Source organism: Ornithorhynchus anatinus, chromosome 2 (genome assembly GCF_004115215.2).
Source record: "Ornithorhynchus anatinus isolate Pmale09 chromosome 2, mOrnAna1.pri.v4, whole genome shotgun sequence".
In the NCBI taxonomy this organism is placed as follows: Eukaryota; Metazoa; Chordata; class Mammalia; order Monotremata; family Ornithorhynchidae; genus Ornithorhynchus; species Ornithorhynchus anatinus.
In genome coordinates, this window is record NC_041729.1 from 141,093,586 (window position 1) to 141,114,456 (window position 20,871).

At 54.9% G+C, this 20,871-nt stretch overlaps 1 protein-coding gene across 3 annotated transcripts; it reads left to right on the forward strand.

Annotated features, from left to right (window-relative positions):
- The first annotated feature begins 1,690 nt into the window (after positions 1-1,690).
- ATG16L2 (autophagy related 16 like 2) lies at positions 1,691-20,531 on the forward strand. Of its 3 annotated transcripts, XM_029058474.2 has the most exons (18): positions 1,692-1,867; positions 5,467-5,560; positions 6,273-6,375; positions 7,162-7,235; positions 7,596-7,847; positions 8,594-8,659; positions 9,134-9,223; positions 9,840-9,905; positions 14,900-15,008; positions 15,494-15,599; positions 16,074-16,144; positions 16,729-16,800; positions 16,905-17,025; positions 17,381-17,486; positions 18,520-18,669; positions 19,087-19,134; positions 19,768-19,869; positions 20,187-20,531. In XM_029058474.2, exons 1-18 carry the CDS (start codon positions 1,747-1,749, stop codon positions 20,272-20,274), a joined length of 1,839 nt encoding a protein of 612 aa, XP_028914307.1. In that variant the 5' UTR covers positions 1,692-1,746; the 3' UTR covers positions 20,275-20,531. The 3 variants fall into 3 exon arrangements, with proteins under 3 accessions (XP_028914309.1, XP_028914308.1, XP_028914307.1); XM_029058476.2 differs by lacking the exon at positions 19,768-19,869 and having other exon boundaries at positions 1,691-1,867; XM_029058475.2 differs by lacking the exon at positions 9,840-9,905 and having other exon boundaries at positions 1,691-1,867.
- The last annotated feature ends 340 nt before the right edge of the window (positions 20,532-20,871 follow it).

Genomic DNA, 20,871 nt, shown 5'->3' on the forward strand with positions numbered 1-20,871 from the left:
CTTCTCTATGCCTCAGTTCTCTCATCTTCAAAGCCCTACTGAGAGCTCACCTCCTCCAAGAGGCCTTCCAGACTGAGCTTCCCCTTTTCCCTCTGCTCCCTCTCTGCCCCCCCTTCACCTCCCCGCAGCTAAGCCCCCTTTTCCCCCACTGTCCCTCTGCTCCTCCCCCTCTCCCTTCCCCTCCCCTCAACACTGCCGCTCCTCCGCTCATTTGTATTTATCTTTATTACCTTATTTATTTTGTTAATGAGATGTACATCCCCTTGATTCTATTTATTGCTATTGTTTTTGTCTGTCTCCGATTAGACTGTAAGCCCGTCAGTGGGCAGAGATGTCTCCATCTGTTGCCGAATTGTCCATTCCAAGCTCTTAGTACAGTGCCTGCCCATAATAATAATAATGTTGGTATTTGTTAAGCGCTTACTATGTGCACAGCACTGTTCTAAGTGCTGGGGTAGACACAGGTTAATCAGGTTGTCCCACGTGAGGCTCACAATTAATCCCCATTTTCCAGTTGAGGTGACTGAGGCCCAGAGAAGTGAAGTTCATTCAAGAGTATTTATTGAGCGCTTACTATGTGCAGAGCACTGTACTAAGCGCTTGGAATGTACAAATCGGTAATAGACAGAGTCCCTGCCCTTTGACGGGCTTACAGTCTAATCTGGGGAGACGGACAGACAAGAACAATAGCAAAATTATGTCTGAAAAGCTAGAGCTAAGTGACTTGCCTACAGTCACACAGCTGCCAAGTTGCAGAGCCGGGAATTCGAACCCATGACCTCTGACTCCCAAGCCCGGACTCTTTCCACTGAGCCGCGCTGCTTCCCCTAAGCGCTCAATAAATACTAGCAGCGTGGCTCAGTGGAAAAAGCCCGGGCTTGGGAGTCAGAGGTCATGGGTTCGAATACCGACTCCGCCACTTGTCAGTTGTGTGACTGTGGGCAAGTCGCTTCACTTCTCTGTGCCTCAGTGACCTCATCTGGAAAATGGGGATTAAAATTGAGAGCCCCACGTGGGACAACCTGATTACCCTGTATCTCCCCCAGCGCTTAGAATAATAATAATAATAATAATAATAATGGTGGTATTTGTTAAGCGCTTACTATGTGCAGAGAACACTGCTCTGCACATAGTAAGCGCTTAACAAATACCAACATTATTATACTGTCGAATGCATAAAATGGGGATGAAGACTGTGAGCCTCACGTGGAACAACCTCATTGCCCTGTATAATAATGTTGGTATTTGTTAAGCGCTTACTATGTGCAGAGCACCGTTCTAAGCGCTGGGGGTAGACACAGGGTCATCAGATTGTCCACATGAGGCTCCCAGTCTTCATCCCCATTTTATTCATTCAATAGTATAATAATGTTGGTATTTGTTAAGCGCTTACTATGTGCAGAGCGCCGTTCTAAACGCTGGGGGTAGACATAGGGTCATCAGCTTGTCCTACATGAGGCTCACAGTCAATCCCCATTTTGCAGAAGAGATAACTGAGGCACAGAGAAGTTAAGTGACTTGCCCACAGTGCCACAGCTGACAAGCAGCGGGATCGGGGTCTCCCCCAGCGCTTAGAACAGCGCTCTGCGCATAATGAACACTTAACAAATCCCGACATTATTCTTCGCAGCGAGTCCCGCCCCTTCCCGAGTAGATCCCGCCCCCGGTCCCGCCCGGGGCCGGGCCGGGCCGGGCCGGGCCTCCGCCTTGCCCCGGGCCTGTGGCCGGGCCGGGCTCCTCGCCGCTATGGCCGGTCCCGGTCCCGAGGGCCGGCCGGCCTCCTGCCGCTGGAAACGCCACATTATCCGGCAGCTCCGCCAGCGGGACCTGGCGCAGAAGGGGCTGTTCTCCGACCTGGTGCAGGCCTGTGAGTGACGGAGCCCAAGAGCCGGAGGGGACGGGGACCGGGACCGGGACCGGGGGGCTGCGCTCCGCAAGGGGGGGAAGAGGTCACCAGCCGCCCCCCGCCGGAGTTGGCCAGCTGGGGCTCAGGCCGGCGTGGACCCTCTGGTCACCCCCGACCGCCCAGGCGCCTCGAGGACAGCCCCCACTTATCGGTTGCGTTGTTCTGCTCTGCTGTCCCGAGCGCTTAGCACAGTGCTCGGCACCCAGGAACCGCTCCGTAAATGCCATGGACTGACTAATCAGCGAGGAGGGGGAAGCAGCGACATAACGCCTGCCCATCCCCAGGCCCTGTTCTCGGAAATGGTTTTGAAATCCCCCTTTCCGGGGGAAATGGGAGGAGGAGTCGGCGGGGGCGCTGGTCGCAAGGGGGCTGGGCGGGGGGCGTCCTGAGCTCCCCGAGTCTAACTCCACTCCCCCTCGCTGTAGTTGGAGCCCGTGCCTCGTTTCCAGGGGACAACCGGGCCCCCAGAACGTGGTTGCTTGGTTCCTGTTGGGGAGGAGAACAGTCGAGGGTCATCTCCGGCAGCCCCCTGCCTCCGGGGAACCACGTCCTTCAAATCCGAGGGATTTCTCCACTCCCTGGGATGGTGATTTTGCCCCCTCTGGTTCGAGCGGCCAGGAATCTCTGCCTTCTCCCTATCCCCAGGCCCTCCCACTGCACCGAAGTCCTATTTCTTCTTATCCCTCCGCCCAACTTCGCTTGAGAAAACGGGAAACGGGGATGTCCCCTGATACCGGCTTGCGGCCGCACTGTGGCCGATCCGAGTGTCACAAGAGGGGAGGACACAAGAACTAGGTCCGGTGTCGGCCCCAAATCCAGCCGAGTCACTTAACATCTCCGTGCCTCAGTTTCCTCAGCTGTAAAATGGGGATTCAGTACCCGTTCTGCATCAAGTCCCCATTGTCCCTCCCTCTTAGCCTGTGAGTCCCAAATGGGACAGGGTCTATGTCTGGCCGGACTATCTTAGCCTGAAATAAGTAATGATCAAATCCCATAATAGATTAAAAACAGTAAGTGAGAAGCAGCATGGCCTAGTGGAAAGGGTACAGGCTTGGGAGTCAGAAGGCCCTGGGTTTAAATCCCAGATTTGCCACATGTCTGCTGTGTGACCTAGGGCGGGTCACTTAACATCTCTGTGCCGCAGTTACCTCATCTGCAAAATGGGGATTAAGGTTGTGAGCCCTACGTGGGAAAAGGACCTTGTCGAATCTTATCTTGTATCTACCCCAGTGCGGTGCCAGGCACGACGTAAGTGCTTAATAGATACCAAAATTATTGGTAGGGTGCGGGGAGTCAGCCCCTGGTCTAGCTCAGTAACAATTATTATAATAATTGTGACTTTCGTTAAGCGCTTACCTTATGCCGGGGACTACTCTAAGTGCTGGGGTGGATCTGACCAAAGTGCGCTGGGCACAGGCCCTGCCCCACTTTGGGCTCACCATCTTAATCCCCATTTTACAGTGGAGGTAACTGAGGCACAGAGAAGTGAAGTGACTTGCCTAAGGTCACAGAGCAGACAAGTGGCAGAGCTGGGATTAGAGTCAGGGATACTTCTGACTCCCAGACCTATAGGTGATGGGTTGGGGACCGAGACCCCTCCAGACACGGGTAGTGCGAAGAAGCTGCAAACATTCCAGCTCTCTGGGCTAGGAAGGCCCTTCTGTGGCCTCAGTCCCGGCCTCCTGGTCAAGAAAACTGAAGCCTCCATGGCCGGCGGGGAGAGACAGGATGGACAAAGTCCTCGCAGTTGCCCACAGGAAGTCCCTTGTGGTGGAGTCAGCGACTAGACTGGGAGGACGCCTGTCGGACCCAGAATGGGGTGATTGTGGTCTAATGATGATAATTTTGGTACTTGTTAAGAATAACAATGAATAATTATGATACTTGTTAAGCGCTTACTATGTGCCAAACACTGTTCTAAGTGCTCAGTTAGATACATGCTCTGCTCACAGTAAGTGCTCAGTAAATATGATTAATTGAGAAGCTGGGAGGATGATGATGCTGTTAAGAGTGTTGGAAAGTTGGGGGAGGAGAGGATTAGGAAGCAAGGATGAAGAGTTTAGTTTTGGACTCCTGGAGAAGATGGGATTTCAGAAGGGCCATAATAATAATAATAATAATAGCTATTATTACTGTGGTACTGGCTCAGTGGAAAGAGCCCGGGCTTGGGAGTCAGAGGTCACGGGTTCTAATCCCAACTCTGCCCCTTGTCAGCTGTGTGACTTTGGGCAAGTCACTTCACTTCTCTGGGCCTCAGTGACCTCATCTGTAAAATGGGGATTAAAACTGTGAGCCCCACATGGGACAACCTGATCACCTTGTATCTCCCAGCGCTTAGTACAGTGCCTTGCATATAGTAAGTGCTTAACAAATACCACCATTATTATAAGTGCTTACTCTGTGCCAAGCACTGTTATAAGAAATGGGGTAGATACAAATTACTTCGGTTGGACACAGTCCCTGTCCCACATGGGGCTCACTCTTATCCCCATTTTACAGGTGAGGTCACTGAGGCACAGAGAAGTGAAGCGACTGACCCAAGGTCACACTCACTGTAGTTGGAGTCTTCACTGTAGTGAAGAACTCAGCAGACGTGTAGAACCCAGGTTCTTCTGACTCCCCGGCCGGTGCTCTATCCATTAAGCTACGCTGCTTATTTTCAAGCTCCTACTAGGAGTCGAGCACCGGGCTAAGCATTGGGACAAATACAGGATAATCAGGTCGGACACAATCCCTGCCTCACTTGGGGATAACAGTCTAAGGGGGAGAAAGGACAGGTATTGAATCCCCATTTTACAGGTGAAGACACCGAGGCATAGAGAAGTGAAGTGGCTTGCCGATGAGCACACGGCAGGCAGGGGTCAGTGGATTGAAATCCATGAACTCTCATTTGGCTACATTTAGCTGGACTCTGATTTCATTCCTCCATCCCAGAGCTGTGACTATCTCTAGCCTGAGACATCCCCACTCTCAACCTGCCAGGTTCTCCTCTCCACCTCCAGATCAGGCTGCAGGACATCTCCCTATTGTCTGCTGGGAAGACCTTGGAGGTTGGGAGCATATTAGATCTTGAGAGACCTTGCTCATGCCTGACCCTGGGCCCAAAGCCTGCTTCTCTCCTCCCACCCTGCAGCCTGCTCCCCTCAATCCCTCTGGGTCTCCATCTTGCCTGGTTCCACTAGGGCTGGCCATGGTCTGAATCCCTCCAACTTTCCCCATCCGCCTGTTCCCTCATCTCTCTCCCACAGCTGGTCCATCCCAGATGCTCCACAAGTCAGTCCCCAGAACCCCCTGCTCTTTTTCTGGCTGACCTTGACACCCCCCACCCCCCCCCCAGCCCACCTTCCCAATCAATCAATCAATGGTATTTATTGAGCGCTTACTTGGAGCAGAGGACTATACTAAACACTTGGGAGAGCGCAATACTATAGAGGTGGTAATGGTAGGCCCGAAGGCCTACCTGAAGGCTGTGATATTTCCCCCCGGGTGCCGAGGTTCACCTCTGCCTGGAAAACCCCTTACTGACTACTCTCTTACCCATCCTCTCCCCCTCCCCCTAGACACCAAGCTGTTGGACAAGTCAGATCTGCTGGGCCGTGTCACGAGGAAGCTGCAGGCCGAGTCTGGGGAGGTCTCTCCCGGCTACCCCATCAGGTGGGTGAAGAGCAGGGGGAGGGGCTGCTGGGGTGGAGTTTCATAATTGCAGGATTAACCCCCCTCCTAACCTTCTCTGCTCCAGTCTTGCTGGTCCACAAGGCTCCTCAGGTTCCCTTCTCTTCTCCCATCTGACCACAGCCTTCTCTGCAGCCCGGGTAGCCGTAGGCCTGTCTGGGGGATGAGGGGGTGGCCACGAGGGGCCGGAGGGGGGAGGGTGGGCAGTGGCCTCATGGGGCGTGCACACTAGATGTTTAAACTAGATATAGGGCCGATAGGTGGGAGGGTGAATCTGAGAAGGCTTCCTGGAGATGGCCACATACAACGCTATTCAGGAGAGAAGGAAGGGGGAACGAGACAGGAAGGTGTGAGGGAGGCATGATGGGTGGAGAGGATGAGCTTATGTTCTGGATTTGAGCTGGGATGCGTCAGGTTCTTTCTAACCTGTGTGGCTGGCTGAACACTTATATACACACCTGTAATTTACTTATTTATATTAATGTTGATTTTCCCCTCTAGACTGTAAGCTCAATGTGGGCAGGGAATGTATCTGTTAATTGTTCTATTGTACTCTCCAAGGCGCTTAGTACAGTGCTCTGCACATAATAAGTGCTCGATAAATACGATCGAATGAATGGTAGGTCGGTGCCGGCTCTGTCAGGAGAACAGGATACCTGGGCTACTTGAGACTTACTCTCTGATTGGTTGCCAGAATCATACCCACGTCCCCCGTGCTGGATCCTGCCTCAACGGTGGAGGCCCTGAGGGAGAGGTGGCAAGAGGAAATCGCCGAGATAAAGTTGACGAGCGGGGAGGTAGGCTGGTATCCGAAGGCTGGGTCCCGTGCTACCGAGGGGCAGGGAGGGTGGGGTCGTGGAGACTTGGGATGGGGATTGAAGTTATTCAGCCAGGAGAAGAGAAGGTTTTGGGAGGCTGAGGAATGGTCTCCGAACCTCAGTCACTGTCTGGTCATTCCTGTCCACAGCAGGTGGGCTGAAAGCAGGAGGGACTCGGGTGAGATCTGAGGAAGACTGCTGACAGTGAAGCTGGAAGTGGGTGACAGGTTGGGCTTAGTCCATCATGAGAAGCAGCATAGTTTAGTGGATAGAGCATGGGCCTGGGAATCAGAAGGTCGTGGGGTCTAATCCTGGCCTTGCCCCTTGTCAGCTGTGTGACCTTGGGCAAGTCGCTTTACGTTTCTGGGCCTCAGTTACCTCATCTGTAAAGTGGGCATTAAGACTGTCGAGCCCCATGTGGGACAGGGATTGTGTCCAACCCAATTACCTTGTATCTACCCCAGCGCTTAGTGCCTTCACATAGTATGCACTTAACAAATACCATAATTATTATTATCATCTCACCAGGGGATGGGTTTGGCTATCTCCCGCTTGGAGGCAGGGTAAAGGATGAAATGAACCCCTTACTGCCCTCCGGTTTGCCAAGAAAAGTTGCAGCCTGATGGTGGGCAGGGAAGGGGATGGTGGTAGGAAAGTTGACTGTGGGGAGAGAACCCGATCTACCTTGGGATTGGAACTCACCACCCCCTGGGGGCGAGGGGGCGTCCTTTCCATCCCCCACCGTTCCCGGACACCTTCCTGCAGCTGGCTTACCGGGTCATCAAGCACAGAGAAGACCTAGAGGCCAAGGAGCAGGAGCTGGAGAATCAGAGGGAAAGGTAAGATGGAGGAAAGAGGAAGAACAAAGAGTGAGGATGCTGGGGATGGGGGCTTTGGAAAATCGGTCAGTGTGGGGACTCTGTGGAGGAGTGAGCCCACTCTGGGATGTGTCAGGAGGGGCCCAGGGTAGGGCCTCCATCCTGGAAGGATGCCGGGCCCTGGGGCTGCCCCAACGTGATTGTGTAGAGGAAATGGGGATCAAGGCCCAATCCACCGGCAAACACCCTGGTGGGGGGCAGCCCGGACCCACAATCCCTACCTGGCTCTGTGGACAGGGCAGGGTCAAGAGTGCCGAGGATGGGGCTCCCACTGGCGTCCCCTGGCTCCCTGGTTCCCAGTTCCTTAAACTCTCTGTCCAGGCTCTCGGCCCTGGATGCCCAGCTGGCGGGGCTGCAGGAGGAGCATCGGGGCCTACAGGAGCAAGTGGCGAGTCGGAGCCAGGCGAACACGACCCTGAAGTTGGGGTACGACCTGCTGCGGGCCCGCGCCCGGCGCCAAGACAGAGAGCTGCAGCGACTGGAGGAGGAGGGACGGGAGCTCCTGCAGCGGCTGCTCCGCGGGAAGGCCCAGGCGGCTGCCCGTCAGAACCACCACAACGAGCGGGGAGAGAGGTAGGGGTCGCCTGCCCCTGGCTCCCTCACACCCAGCCCTCACTGGGGACTGATTGAGGGCCTGCCCATGGCATGAGGTCAGGGGTGGTGGTTCCCCTCAGGGCTGCAGGGTCCCAAGCTTTCCGAATTCAATCCTCTGGCTCCCAACTCCTCCCAAGTTCCACCTCTAAGGGGTCTCCCTCTGTACTTGGGGGCAGAAGGAGAAGGCCTGTCAGTGTCCCCCTGAGCTGAGCCCCCTTGACAGCAGTACGTGGGGGGTGAGAAGGAGGAGGTTGGGGAAGGAGAGAGAAGAGAAAAAGACAGGTGAGGAGAGAGAGAGAGAAAAAGAGGGAGTGAGAGAGAGAAAAAAGGGGGAAGGAGATGGAGGAGGGAGGGAGAGAGGAAAAAAGAGAGAGGGAGAGCGGGAAAGAGAAAAAAGAGGGAAGAGAGAGAGAAAAAGAGAGGGCGGGAGAGAGAAAAAGGGAAGAGGAGAGAGAGAGACCACAGACCATTGATCCTTGGCCCCTCTGTTGACCTGTTTGCTTCAGGTCAACCCCCACTCATGTAGCAAAGCAGACACCATAGTCGATTCCTCTCACCTGGAGGGCAGTGCTACCACAGGGGCCAAGGTGGTCTGACTCTCCAGTCAGCTGCCAGGGGCCTGTCCGTTTGGTGTGAGGCTGGGGCCCTTTGAGGGATGGGGGTCTCCTGGGAAGGGGGGGCTGGCCCCTCCTCACTGATGTCCCCTCCCACCGTGGCATTCCCAGGGCCAAGCAAGCCAGATTGACCCAGGAGCTACAAAAGGCAGGAAAGAGAACCATCAGCATCGATGAGTAAGTGACCGGTCTGAATTCCCACTCTTGCTGTGGTCAGCCCCTGGTCTGTAACCCCCTAGTGCTGACCACCCACTGGCCACCTCTCCGATCCTCTCATCTCACTTTGGGAGTCTCCCCGTGCTACAGATGGGGAAACTGAGTCCTCCCTGCCCACCCAGGTCCCATCCTCCACTCTGGATGTCACTCAGACTTCTCCTTCCCCCTCCCCAATACCCCAAGGGTGACTGCAACTCTCTCTACAGTTTCCAGGTGTGTACTGCTGGTGGGGGGGGAGGAGGGCAGGGAGGGATTGAGATACAGAGAGGGGATGCAGTTAGCCTGGGATCACACAGCATGGCCATGATGGGGACATCAGCACCACAGATCTGGGTGACACGGTGAGTTTCAGGGGTTCATCCTTTCCTACCCCCAGCCAGGGATGGAAGCAGCAATGGAGAGCTGGACCCAGCTGACTCTTGTCTCCTGCCCCAGGTCCACAAAGCCACTGGCCCCAGCCGCCCAGGAGACGTGTGAACTAGCTGTGCCCGAGGTCCCCAGGAAGCAGTGGAAGCGGCCCTTCAGGTAGGAAGGGTGGCCGGGCTCCAGGGCGGCTGGGTCGAGGGCAGCTGGTCTGGGCTGGGCAATGGGTGACTGGGTCCTCATTGGCTGTTTCCCAAGGCCAGGGGGGCAGTTTGGCTGGAGAGGGCAGGTTTGTGGGGCTCCTGGAAGAGCCTGGTGTGGGCAGGAGTTGAGGTGAGGCCGAGCTCAGGAACTACGGGGATGGGTGTATGTGCTGAGTAGTGACTCCCCCTCCCTGCCTTGACCAGGTGTGCTTTGCTATGGCTCTGTGGAGGCCCTGCAGTGACTTGTCTGTTCCCCCCTCCACCATCCTCCCACTCACCTGCTTCTCCATCACAACCTTGTTGGTCCGGGATGTGTGTGCCGGTGGGGGGCAGCTAGGATTTGGGCAGAGAGAGGTCTAGAGCTCAAGCAGCCATCTTGGGCCAAAGGAGATCCAAGTGAGCTGGGTGAGGAGATGGAGCCCCAGAGGGAGCGAAGGAGACCGGTGAGGGTCCGTGGTATCCAAGAAGGTCTCCCCAACCTGAGCTCCCCTCCCCCGGAGCATCCAGAACTGGCTCCGGCGAGGTGCTCCCTTGTGGATTGATGTGTTTGTCTCTCCTGTTCGGTTCTGCCTCAGGTCAGCCTCCGCCACTTCCTTGACTCTGGCACGATGTGTGGATGCTGTGATGATGGGGCTGATGGCGTAAGTGGAGGGGGAGGGGACGCGTCTGGCCCTTCAGCTTCTCCCCGCAGTTCTTTTGTTCCTTGCAGGGTCCGGACCAGGGATCCCAACCTCCCTGTCTCAGGAATACTGTCCCTCCCACCCCCGTCTGTAGTCTCCCTGGCTGCGAGAGAGGGAGGGGCAGGAGGAACTGCTGCCCTAGGACCTGGCCTTGAGAGGGACCCCAGCCCCAGATCCCTGACATGATTCTCTTAATAATAATTATAGGTATTTGTTAAGTGCCTACTGTGTGCCAGGTACGGTTCTAAGCTCTGGGGTGGATATAAGCAAATCGGGTTGGACACACTCCCTGTCCCACATGGGGCTCACAATCTCAGTCCCCATTTTACAGATGAGGTCACTGAGGTGCAAAGAAGTGATATGACTTGCCCAAAGTCACAAAGCAGACAAATGGTGGACCTGGGATTAGAGCCCATGACTTTCTGACTCCCAGGCCCGTGCCGTAGCTACTACACCGTGCTGCTTCTCCAGAATGGAGAAGCTCTGCTGACAACCCCTCCGCCCCACCCTGCACAGAGGTCAGGCCTGAGGGGCTGGGGTGGACATCTCGGAACGTCCTTGGCCCGGGGTCCTGCCGGGACCATTTGTCTCCCAAGGGAATAGTAGCCTCATTTTCCCGTACCCAGTTGCAGAGGGGGAAGAGGTCCAGGGGAGGCCAGCCAGCCCCTGTGGGAGCTCTACTGGGGCCTGAGGCGAGCCCAACATCTGGACCTAGACTGCTTCCCGCCCTGACCCTGCCTGTCCCCCATCCCACCCCACAGTGAGGGAGGGGGTAACAGAGCCCACCTAGCCCTCACTCTGGCAGTGGGGGGCAGGGTGCTGGGCTGTGCCTGCTGGGCTGTGCCCGTGTCAGCAGCACCAACTTTCTCTCTGTCCACTGTGCTTTGTTCAGGGTCCCCTGTGTCCATCTCTGCACATTGTGGTGTGCCCAGAACCCCTGGGCCTGTCCTGCCTAATGTGATGTTCCCCCTGTGCCCATCTATGCCTGCTGTGATCTGCAAAGGGTCCCCCATGCCCATCTCTGCCCACTGGAATCTGCAAGAGGGTCTTCCAAGTCCGTCTCTGTTCGTTGTGGTGTGCACAGAGACCTCGTGCCTGTTTCTTCCTACTGTAACCTGCAGAGGGTCCCCTGTATCCATCTGCCCACTGATTCATTCATTCATTCAATAGTATTTATTGAGCACTTACTATGTGCAGAGCACTGTACTAAGTGCTTGGAATGTACAAATAGGTAACAGAGACAGTCCCTGCCCTTTGATGGGTTTACAGTCTAATCGGGGGAGATGGACAGACAAGAACAATGGCAATCAATAGAATCGAGGGGAAGAACATCTCATTAAAACAATAGCAAATAAATAGAATCAGGGTGATGTACATCTCATTAACAAAATAAATAGGGTAATGAAGATATATACAGTTGAGTGGACAAGTATAGTGCTGAGGGGATGGGATGGAAGAGGGGGAGGAGCAGAGGGAAAGGGGGAGAAGAGGGTTTAGCTGCGGAGAGGTGAAGGGGGTGGTTGAGGGAACAGAGGGAAAAGGGGAGCTTAGTCTGGGAAGGCCTCTTGGAGGAGGTGAGCTTTAAGTTGGGTTTTGATCTGATATGCAGATGGACTCATTTCTATACTCATTTCTGCCCATTGTGATGTGCACAGGGCACCAGTGCTCATCTCTGCCCACTGTGATGTGCACAGGGTCCCTGTGTCCATTCTGTCCATTGTGTCATGTTCAGGGCCCTCATGCCCCTCTCTTCCCGCTGTGATGTGCACAAGGTCCCCTGCGCCCATCTTTACCCGCTGAAATGAGCCCGCTCGCCTGTCTGCCCTGCTTGATCAGGCATCGGAGCCTGGTTCACTTACATATCCAGCTATGTCGCCATAGTGTATTGGACCCACTTCCTGCTCTATCCTTGTTTCCCTCTAGCTCTCACTCTTTGTACACACTTTGTGTCTGACTGGCCATCTTCCCCCACCTGTGTCCAACCTGATTAACTCCTATCTACACTAGCGCTTAGTTCAGTGCCTGACATATAGTAAGCACTTAACAAATACCATAAAAAATCTCCAGAAAACAAAACCTCCCTGTTAGATTAGGAACTCCTTGTGGGCAGGGAGTATATGCCTTGCTTCTGTTGAACTCTCCTAAAGTGCTTAGTATAGTATTTAGCACTCAGTAGGTGTTAAGTAAATGCTATTGATTAGTTGATTGATCAGATAGATCCCTTTCAGTGGGGGCTGTGGCTGCTTCTCGGGTTTGATGGGGAGGGATGGGAGTCTTATAAACTTCTATGCCAAACTGCCTGCATTTCCTTCCCCACCCGACGCCTGCTGTCTGCTCCAACCACATCAGCTGGTCAGTATGTCCTTTCACAGCTCTACCTTCTCCCTGTCAGCTTCCCAGCGGTCTGTTGATCAGTGGTATTTATTGAGCACTTTCTGTGTGCAAAGCACTGTACTAAGCACTTAAGGAGACTACAGTACAGCAGGGGTCCTTCCCCCAACTGTAATAAAAATGACAGTGGTATTTAAGTCCTTATTGTGTGCCAAGGAGTGTACTGATCCCTGGGGTAGATACAAGATGATCTCATTGGACACCATCCCTGTCCAAATGAGACTCACAAGCTAAGCAGGAGGGAGAACGGGTTTTGAATCCCACTCCTTGCATGCAGGGATCCTATCTACTGACTCTATTGTACTTTCCCAAATGCTTAGTACAGTATTCTGCACACTGTAAATGCTCAGTAAATACCATTGATTGATTTACAGATGAGGCAACTGAGGCACAGGGAAGTGAAGTGACTTGCTCCAGGTCACATAGGCAAGTGGTAGAGCCAGAATTAGAGCCCAGGTCCTCTGGTACCCTTTTTTAATGTTATTTGTTAAGTGCTTACTATGTGTCAGACACAATTCTAGTGCTTTGGTGGATACAAGATAATCAGTTGGACACACTAAGCGTTCACAGTGTAAGGCAGAAGGAGGATTTAAAACCCATTTTCCAGATGAGGTAATTGAGGCCCAGAGAAGCTTAGTGACTTGCCCAAGGTTACACGGCAAACAGGTGGCGGAGCCGGCATGAGAACCCAGGTCCTCTGATTCCCAGGCCTGGGCTTTTTCCACTAGGTCGCATTGCTTCTTCCTACTCTGTTTGCCCCACCAGTATCCAACAGTGACAGCAAGTGTCCCGTCTTCCCTTTAAGAGTAAAACTAATAATGGTATTCAGTGCTTATTATATGCCAGGCACTGTACAAACGCTGAGGTGGTTACAACCAGTTTGGGTTGGACACAGTCCTTTGTTCCATGTGGGGCTCACAGTCTCATTTTACAGGTGAGGTAACTGAGGCCCCGAGAAGTTAAGTGACTTACACAGCAGACAGATGGCGGAGCCGGGATGAGAACCCATGACCTCTGTCTCCCAGGCCCGTGCTCTATTCAGTCGAATTTATTGAGTGCTTACTGTGTGCAAAGCAGCTTACTAAGCACATCCACTATGCCATGCTGCTTCTTAAAACTACCAACCCCTCCAGGATGGGGACCATGTCACTTCCGTGTTGACCTCAGGATGCTATCCACAGAACTGGCTGGGCTAGAATGGCAGCTCTTTCGGTCTGGAGCATAGAATGAATTGGCAGCTGGGCTCCACCCCAGATTCAGTTGCGTTTGGACCTCCCTTACTCCTTCCTTTCTGGCTCTCAGTGTCCTCTAGCTCTTCTGCTTGCTCTCAGTTGCTCTGCCTTCTCTCTTGTCAGTGGGAACTACTTGGGGGCTAGGCCAGGTGGGGAATCCTTCTTGGGGAAGAGAGATTGAGTTGCATCACCCCATTCCCGACTAAAGGGCTGGTCCCAAACCTCCCGTCTTCCCACCCCACTCCCCTTTCAGAAAAGATAAACCCGTGGCTTAGTGGACAGAGCACGGGCCTGGGAGTCAGAAGGAGCTGGGTTCTAATTCTGGCTCTGCCTCTTGTCTGCCGTGTGAACTTGGGCAAGCCACTTCACTTCTCTGGGCCTCAGTCACCTCATCTGTAAAATGGGGATTAAGACTGTGAGCCTCACGTGGGAAAGGGACTGTGTCCAATATGATTAGATTGCATTTACCCCAGTGCTAGTACAGTGCCTGGCACCTAGCAAGTGGTTAATAAATGCCATAAATAAAAACCTTAGAAATTAGTGGAGGCGGAAGACTGTAAACTCATTGTGGGCAGAGAGTGTGTCTGCTTATTGTTGTACTCTCCCAAGTGCTTTACACACAGTAAGCACTCAATAAATACAATTGACTGACTGACTGATCTATCCCAGTGCTTAGAACAGTGCTTGGCACATAGTAACTGCTTAGCAAGTACAGCGTGGCTCAGTGGAAAGTGTCCGGGCTTGGGAGTCAGAGGTCATGGGTTCGAATACAGGCTCTGCCACTTGTCAGCTGTGTGAATGTGGGCAAGTCACTTAACTTCTCTGTGCCTCAGTTACCTCATCTGTAAAATGGGGATTAACTATGAGCCTCACGTGGGACAACCCGATTACCCTATATCTACCTCAGCGCTTAGAACAGTGCTCTGCACATAGTAAGTGCTTAACAAATACCAACATTATTATTAATATCATTTGGGACATAGACTGTGTCCAACCTGATTAGCTTGTATCTACCCCAGTGTTTTATATAGTGTCTAGCATGTAGTAAGCACTTAACAAGTACCATTTAAAAAAAATGGGGGCAGGGGGAGTATGCTGGATCAGGGATCCTGGGGGAAAACTTGGGTTCCTGCCATCCAGCCCATTCTTTTCCGGTTGGCTCTGTCCCCCGTCTGATGGCGGGAGCGCTGCCCCATCCCCAGGACTGTGGGTGGAAGGAGCCGGTGCCCCCCAGGGCTGTGGGAGTGATGCTTGGGGGTCTCTGCACATGGACCGCCCGGGTCCTGGGACACAGCCCCGCCTGTGGCATCCCCAGACTCGACGTCCTCTCAGTTTCAGGAAGAAGCGAGGACACTCGGCCAGCGGGGTGGCCGAGCCTCAGTATCGCAGCATTGCCCTTTGCGTAGCCTCTCACCTGCCGTCCAGAGTCTGCGACACCCAGGTGAGCGTGGTATGGGGGAGCCAGGGGCGGTGGGTGCCTGGCCGGCGTCAGTGGGGACAGGGGACGGGTGCCCATCTGCAGGACTGGACTAGGGAATCTACTTTGCTTCTATTCATTACTGTAACTTTCCCTGCCTCTCCCCTTCTTTATCGATCAATCGTATTCTCTCTCCCCCCTTCCCCCACTTCTCCCCACTTCTCTTCTTCCCACTTCCCCTCCACCCCCTTCTGCTTTCTCCTCCCCTCTTCCCTTTTACCCTCCCCTGCTCCCTCTCCCCCACCCTTTTCTTCTGCTTCCACCCACACCTTTCTTCTCCTTCCTCCTCTCGCCACCCTCGTCTTTCTCTCTCTCCTCCTGCCTTCTCCTTCCTGCTCCCCTTCCCCTTTTGCTTCTCTTCTCTCCATCCTTCCTCTCCCCTTTCCCCGTCCCATCCTCCTGCTTCTCACCCCTCTCCGCTCCCCTCCTCTCCCTCCTCGGCCCGGCAGGAGGCTCACCATTCGGAGGTTAACGCAGCCGTGTTCAGTCCTCTTGGCAGTCAGCTGGCCACCGGTGGGGCTGATCGGGTCATCAAGCTCTGGAACGTGGTGGGAGGTGAGTCCTTGTCCTACCCACCCCTGTCCCAGCCAGCCATTGATCCTGCTTCTCCTATCTTTTTTTAAATGGCATTTGTTAGTAGTAATAATAATAATAACTTTTGTTAAGCACCTACTATGTGCAGGGCCCTGTTCTAAATGCTGGGATAGACACAAGATAATCAGGTTGGACACAGTCCATGTCCCACATGGGGCTCACAGTCTTAATCCCCATTTTACAGATGATGTAAATGAGGCCCAGAGAAGTGAAGTGACTTGCCTGAGGTCACACAGCAGACATGTGGCAGACCCTGGTTTAGAACCTAGGTCCTTCTGACTCGCAGGCCTGTGCTCTATCCACTAGACCATCCTGCTTCTCTTGCTCCCTCCTTCCATCCCTGGGTGGGTTCCTCCATTGGCCTCCCCCGGGGGGAGTGGAACATGCATTCGGGCTGAGTCCCCTCACCACCTTCCCCCCTCCTTTGGACCCCAGGTCGCCTATTGCTGGATCAACGGCTGGAAGGAGTCAGCGGGACCATCACCAGCATCGAGTTTGACCCCTCGGTGAGCAGGTCACTCGCTGTTGCAGCAGGAGGGATTTGGGCTAGACCCGGGGAAGAAGCGTGAGGCCTTCAGGGTGGGAAGTTTCAATCGCTTGACCGAGAGATGGCGTTTTGGGCCGCATACCCTGCCTTTTCATTCAATCGTATTTATTGAGCTCTTACTGTGTGCAGAACACTGTACTAAGCGCTTGGAAAGTATAATTTGGCAACAAATAGAGATAATCCCTACCCAACAACAGGTTCATGGTCTAGAAGGCAGGAGACAGACAACAAAATGAAACAAAACAAGTATACAGGCATCAATCCTCCCCCACTGCCCCAGCCCTGGCAGAGAGGAACTCTCTTGAGTCTGTTGAGGGACTAGATAGGAGAGGACGAGGACATACAAGTCCTAGCAGCGCTGCCTGGATTCAAAGAGGCCCAGTTTCTGTTCTGTCACGGACAGGGGTCTAGAGGTCCCTAGACATCAGGATTAGAACCCAGGGCTTGGATGTGGGGAGAGTGCTCTGCGGGGCAGAGCTGGGAGAGGGGGCTTCAATCCCACCCCACCATAGCCCAGACACTCAGCCCTATCTCCTTCCCCAGGGGATGCAGGTCTTAGCTGCCTGCTACAATAACGCTGCCCAGCTCTGGAAAGTGGGCGAGAGCCAATCCAAGGTAAGTTAGGGGGGCAAGGGGGTCGTGGGTGTAGAGCTGGGGCTGGTGGAGGGCAGTGTGGGCTGGGGTCTGCAGCTCCAGGTGACTCTGGGATCCCGTTGTAGGAAACGTTGTCGGGACACAAGGACAAAGTCACAGCCGCCAAGTTCAGATCCAACCAGTTCCAGGCCGTGACGGGGAGCCGAGACCGAACTGTGAAGGAGTGGGACCTGGGGAAATTGCTATGTGAGCTCGGCGGGCCCACACTCCATTCTGCGTCCAGCCCCTTGACCCCATGCCATTTGAAGCCCGTCCCCGGCGCCCTCCCTCCCCGGAAGCCCCCAGAGGCCCACTGGCCACCGCCCCCATCTGGTTTGGACGTGGTCGGGGGAGCAGGACAGAGAAGACACCTGGGCTAGAGACTGGCATCCAGCCCAACCCACAGTGGGAGCGGCAGGGAGCTGGTCCGGGGAGTCGTGGGCCGGGAGTGGGGAGTTGAGGGGTCTCTGAGCCCCCTTGGCATGGATGGGGACGGGTTGACAGCGGGGCGGAGACTCACTGGTCCTCATGGGATGTCCTGCCTGACCCGCCCCACCTCCAGGCTCCCGCACCATTAACGTGGTCTCCTACTGCAATGACGTGGTCTGCGGGGAAAACGTGATCATCAGCGGTCACTACGATCAGAAGATTCGTTTCTGGGACAGCAGGTAACCCCCTTACCCAGACCTCAGGCAGCGGGCCAAAGGAAACTCGGGCAACCTCATTCTTTTTTTTTTTTTAATGGTATTTGTTAAGCGCTTACTCTGCCAGGCACTGTACTAAGCGCTGGGATAGATACAAGTTAATCAGGTTGGACACAGTCCCTGTCCCACATTAGGCTCACAGTCTTAATCTCCATTTTACAGATGAGGAACTGAGGCACAGAGAATTTAAGTCACTCGCTCAAGGTCACAGAGCAGACGAGTAGAAGAGCTGGGATTAGAACCCAGATCCTTCTGACTCCCAGGCCTGTGTGTATCCACTAGGCCACACTGCTTCTCTGCCCACCATGTACTGGCTCGGGCACATGAGGGTGTGGCTGGTGTCTCTCCGGTCACTTCTTCCCACTTAAACTTGTGAAGCCCCCTGAGGGACAGGGCCCATGTTTAGTTTCCACTGCTGTATTCTTTCCCAACACTTAGTACAGTGCACTGCACACAGGAAGCACTTAATAAATACTGTTATTGCTTCTACAACCACCACCAACTATGCCCTCAGCCCCTGGGTGAAGGCAGCCAATGGACCTGGACAGTCTAATCTCTGGCTCTGGGTGCCCCTCACCTAAGCTTTGCCTGCCCCCCCTCTCCCCACAGTCGTGAGAAGCAGTGTGGGAGAGCACTTTCTTAGGAGTCAGAAGGACCTGGGTTCTGATCCTGGCTCTGTCACTTGTTTGCTTGTGTGACCATGGGCAAGTGACTTCACTTCTCTGCGCCTCAGTTCCCTCATCTGTAAAATGGGGATTAAGACTGTGAGCTCCATGTGGGACAGGGACTATGTCCAACCTGATAGGCTTTTATCTACCTCAGCACTAAGTACAGTGCCTAGCACATAGTAAACACCATTTTAAAAAACAAAAGATTGTGACTTCACTCAGGCAGTGCTTGTGAGACTTTGGTAGGGTTAGTAGTGGGTGGGGATTGGGTGCTGCACCCTCACCAAGCCTGTACTCCCCTTGACTCTTCCCCCTCCCACCCCGCACAGGGTCCCCCGCTGCACAGATGTGATCCCAGTGGCTGGTAGAGTGACCTCCCTCAGCATCAGCCCCGACCAGCTGCACCTTCTCAGCTGCTCCCGGGACGACACCCTCAAGGTCATTGACCTCCGTGCCAACAACATCCGTCAGGTGTACAGGTACCCGGCTGGGGGAGGCAGTGGGGACTGTCAGGGGGCAGCCCTTGGGGGCAGATTTGGGAAGGGGGTCCTGAGGTGCTGGCTGTGAGCTGGGGGAGATGCTTGCACCGGACCTTACTGCTTTCTCCCAGCCCCATATGCCTACCCCTATCCTTCCCTTCCTGTCCCCACAAAAGCCCCATCCTGCCTTCCCTCAGCCTGACTGTTCCTTCCCTACTCCAGTTTGAGTGGGGGATGCTCATGAGCTCTTGAGAGGAGGAGCTGGGGCTGGCAGGGCCCTCTCCTACAGACTCAGAGCATGGCCCCTGGGCAGGAGAACCACCTCTTGTCGGGGCAGAATGGGGCTGAGGTTCGGGCCGGGGTCCGGACTGGCCAGCGCCGGTCCTATTCACGCCCATGACGGGTCTGTGTCTGCAGGGCCGACGGGTTCAAGTGTGGGTCAGACTGGACCAAAGCCACGTTCAGGTGGGTTGGGGAGCAAGGATCTCCCTGGGATGCTGGGGGCACACCTGCCTGAGCTCTGGTCGGGGCGGGGGCAACCTTGTCTTAGCCCTGGGGTGTTGTCCCTGCTTGAGCTCTTGGGGGTACCCCACCTCAGCCCCGGGGGACACCCTTTCATGTGTTCTGGGAGATACTCCTGGTGGCTTGGGCCCTAGGGGTTACCTCTGCATGGGCCCTTGGCAAGGGAGTTATTCTGCATGGGCCTGGGGCGGGTGGGAGTTACCTCTGCACGGGCCCCAGAAGCACCCTGCCTGGTCTCTGGGGGCACCCCTGCCTGGGCAAGGGGGTGGTTACTTCTACATGGGCCTGGGATGGGGGTTACCTATGTGTGGGCACTAGGGGCACCCCTGCCTAAGCCTGGGGGGTTACCTCTGCATGAGCCTTGGAGGTACCCTGCCCGGGTTTCAGGGAGGCAGGGGGGGAGGGTCTGGGAGCCCATCCTCCTGCTCTGCCCTCCATGTGGATGGAGCAGGGGTGCTGGAGAGCGACACTGGGGGGGCCTGAGCAGCTGGCCCTCCTGGACAGTCTGGGGCCGACCTTGGCTCCAGGACCATAATGGAGGTTGACCAGATGGCCCTTTCCCTCCCCGGCCCCAAGCCCAGATAAGCGTTTCGCCATCGCCGGTTCTGTGAACGGGGCCTTGTTTATCTGGGACGTGGAGACGGGCCTGCTGGAGGCGAGTCTGGAGGGGCCTCACAGGTGATCGGTCAACTCCTGGCCCTGCCCAGTCTAAACCCCTGCTTCCTCATTCCCCAGCCCAAAGCCCCCTCCCCCCAGCCTCCTTGTTCCTCACCCCCCAAGCCCCTGTCCCCCCAAACCCTCTAGTTCCTCACTCCCAAGCCCCCTGGTTTCCACTCCCCCATCCTTTGAGGGGCTGCAGATCAGTGATCTGCCCACCCGGAGCTCTGGTTTGGTCTGGAAAATGCCTCCCTCACCCCTCTCCTCCCCCCCCCCCCCAGCAACAGCACAGACCCCTGAGCTCTCTCTCTCTTCCCTTCCCCAACCCTGGCCAGCAGGGCCCCAGTCAACGCTGTGGCCTGGTGCTTCTCTGGGAACTGCGTGGTCAGCGTGGACCAGGAGAGGAAGGCGGTGCTGTGGACCTAACCATGATAATCTCACGCATATACATCCCTGAACTCGGCACCCTCTGGCTTCCTCCAGCCCCCTCCTCTGCCCGGCACCTCAGCCCCAGGAGTGGGCATGGCAGGGCCTGCCCAGCTCAGTGGGCATGGGACAGTGGGAAAGGCCATAGTGACTGTGGGCCAACACAGTGGAGAGGCAGGAGCTGTGGGACTCATCTCTGCCACAAAAGAGGTATGCAGCCTCAAAATAATAATAAAAAAAAGTTTTGCAGCAGAATCTGAGTGACCTCCTGGATACTGGGCAAAGGGATGGGGAAGGGGAGGAAAAATGAGGGGAAGATAAGACACTGAGGGATTGAAGGTGGGTTAATTGGAGACAGACTTTCTCTTTGTGTACACACACACACCCACCCCGTCAGACAGGTATGTGTTGGGAGGTCAGCTGATGCTCCATGCAGAAATCGAAGCTCAGAATTCCTCTCACCACCAGAGGGAGCCTTAAGCCTACTGCCCAACTGGTTGCCGTCCCAACCCGGCCCCACTGACCACTTTGACTACCCCAACTGCCCCTTCCCCAGCCCCTTTTCATGGAACTGAACCTGGGCTGATTGCTCTTCCA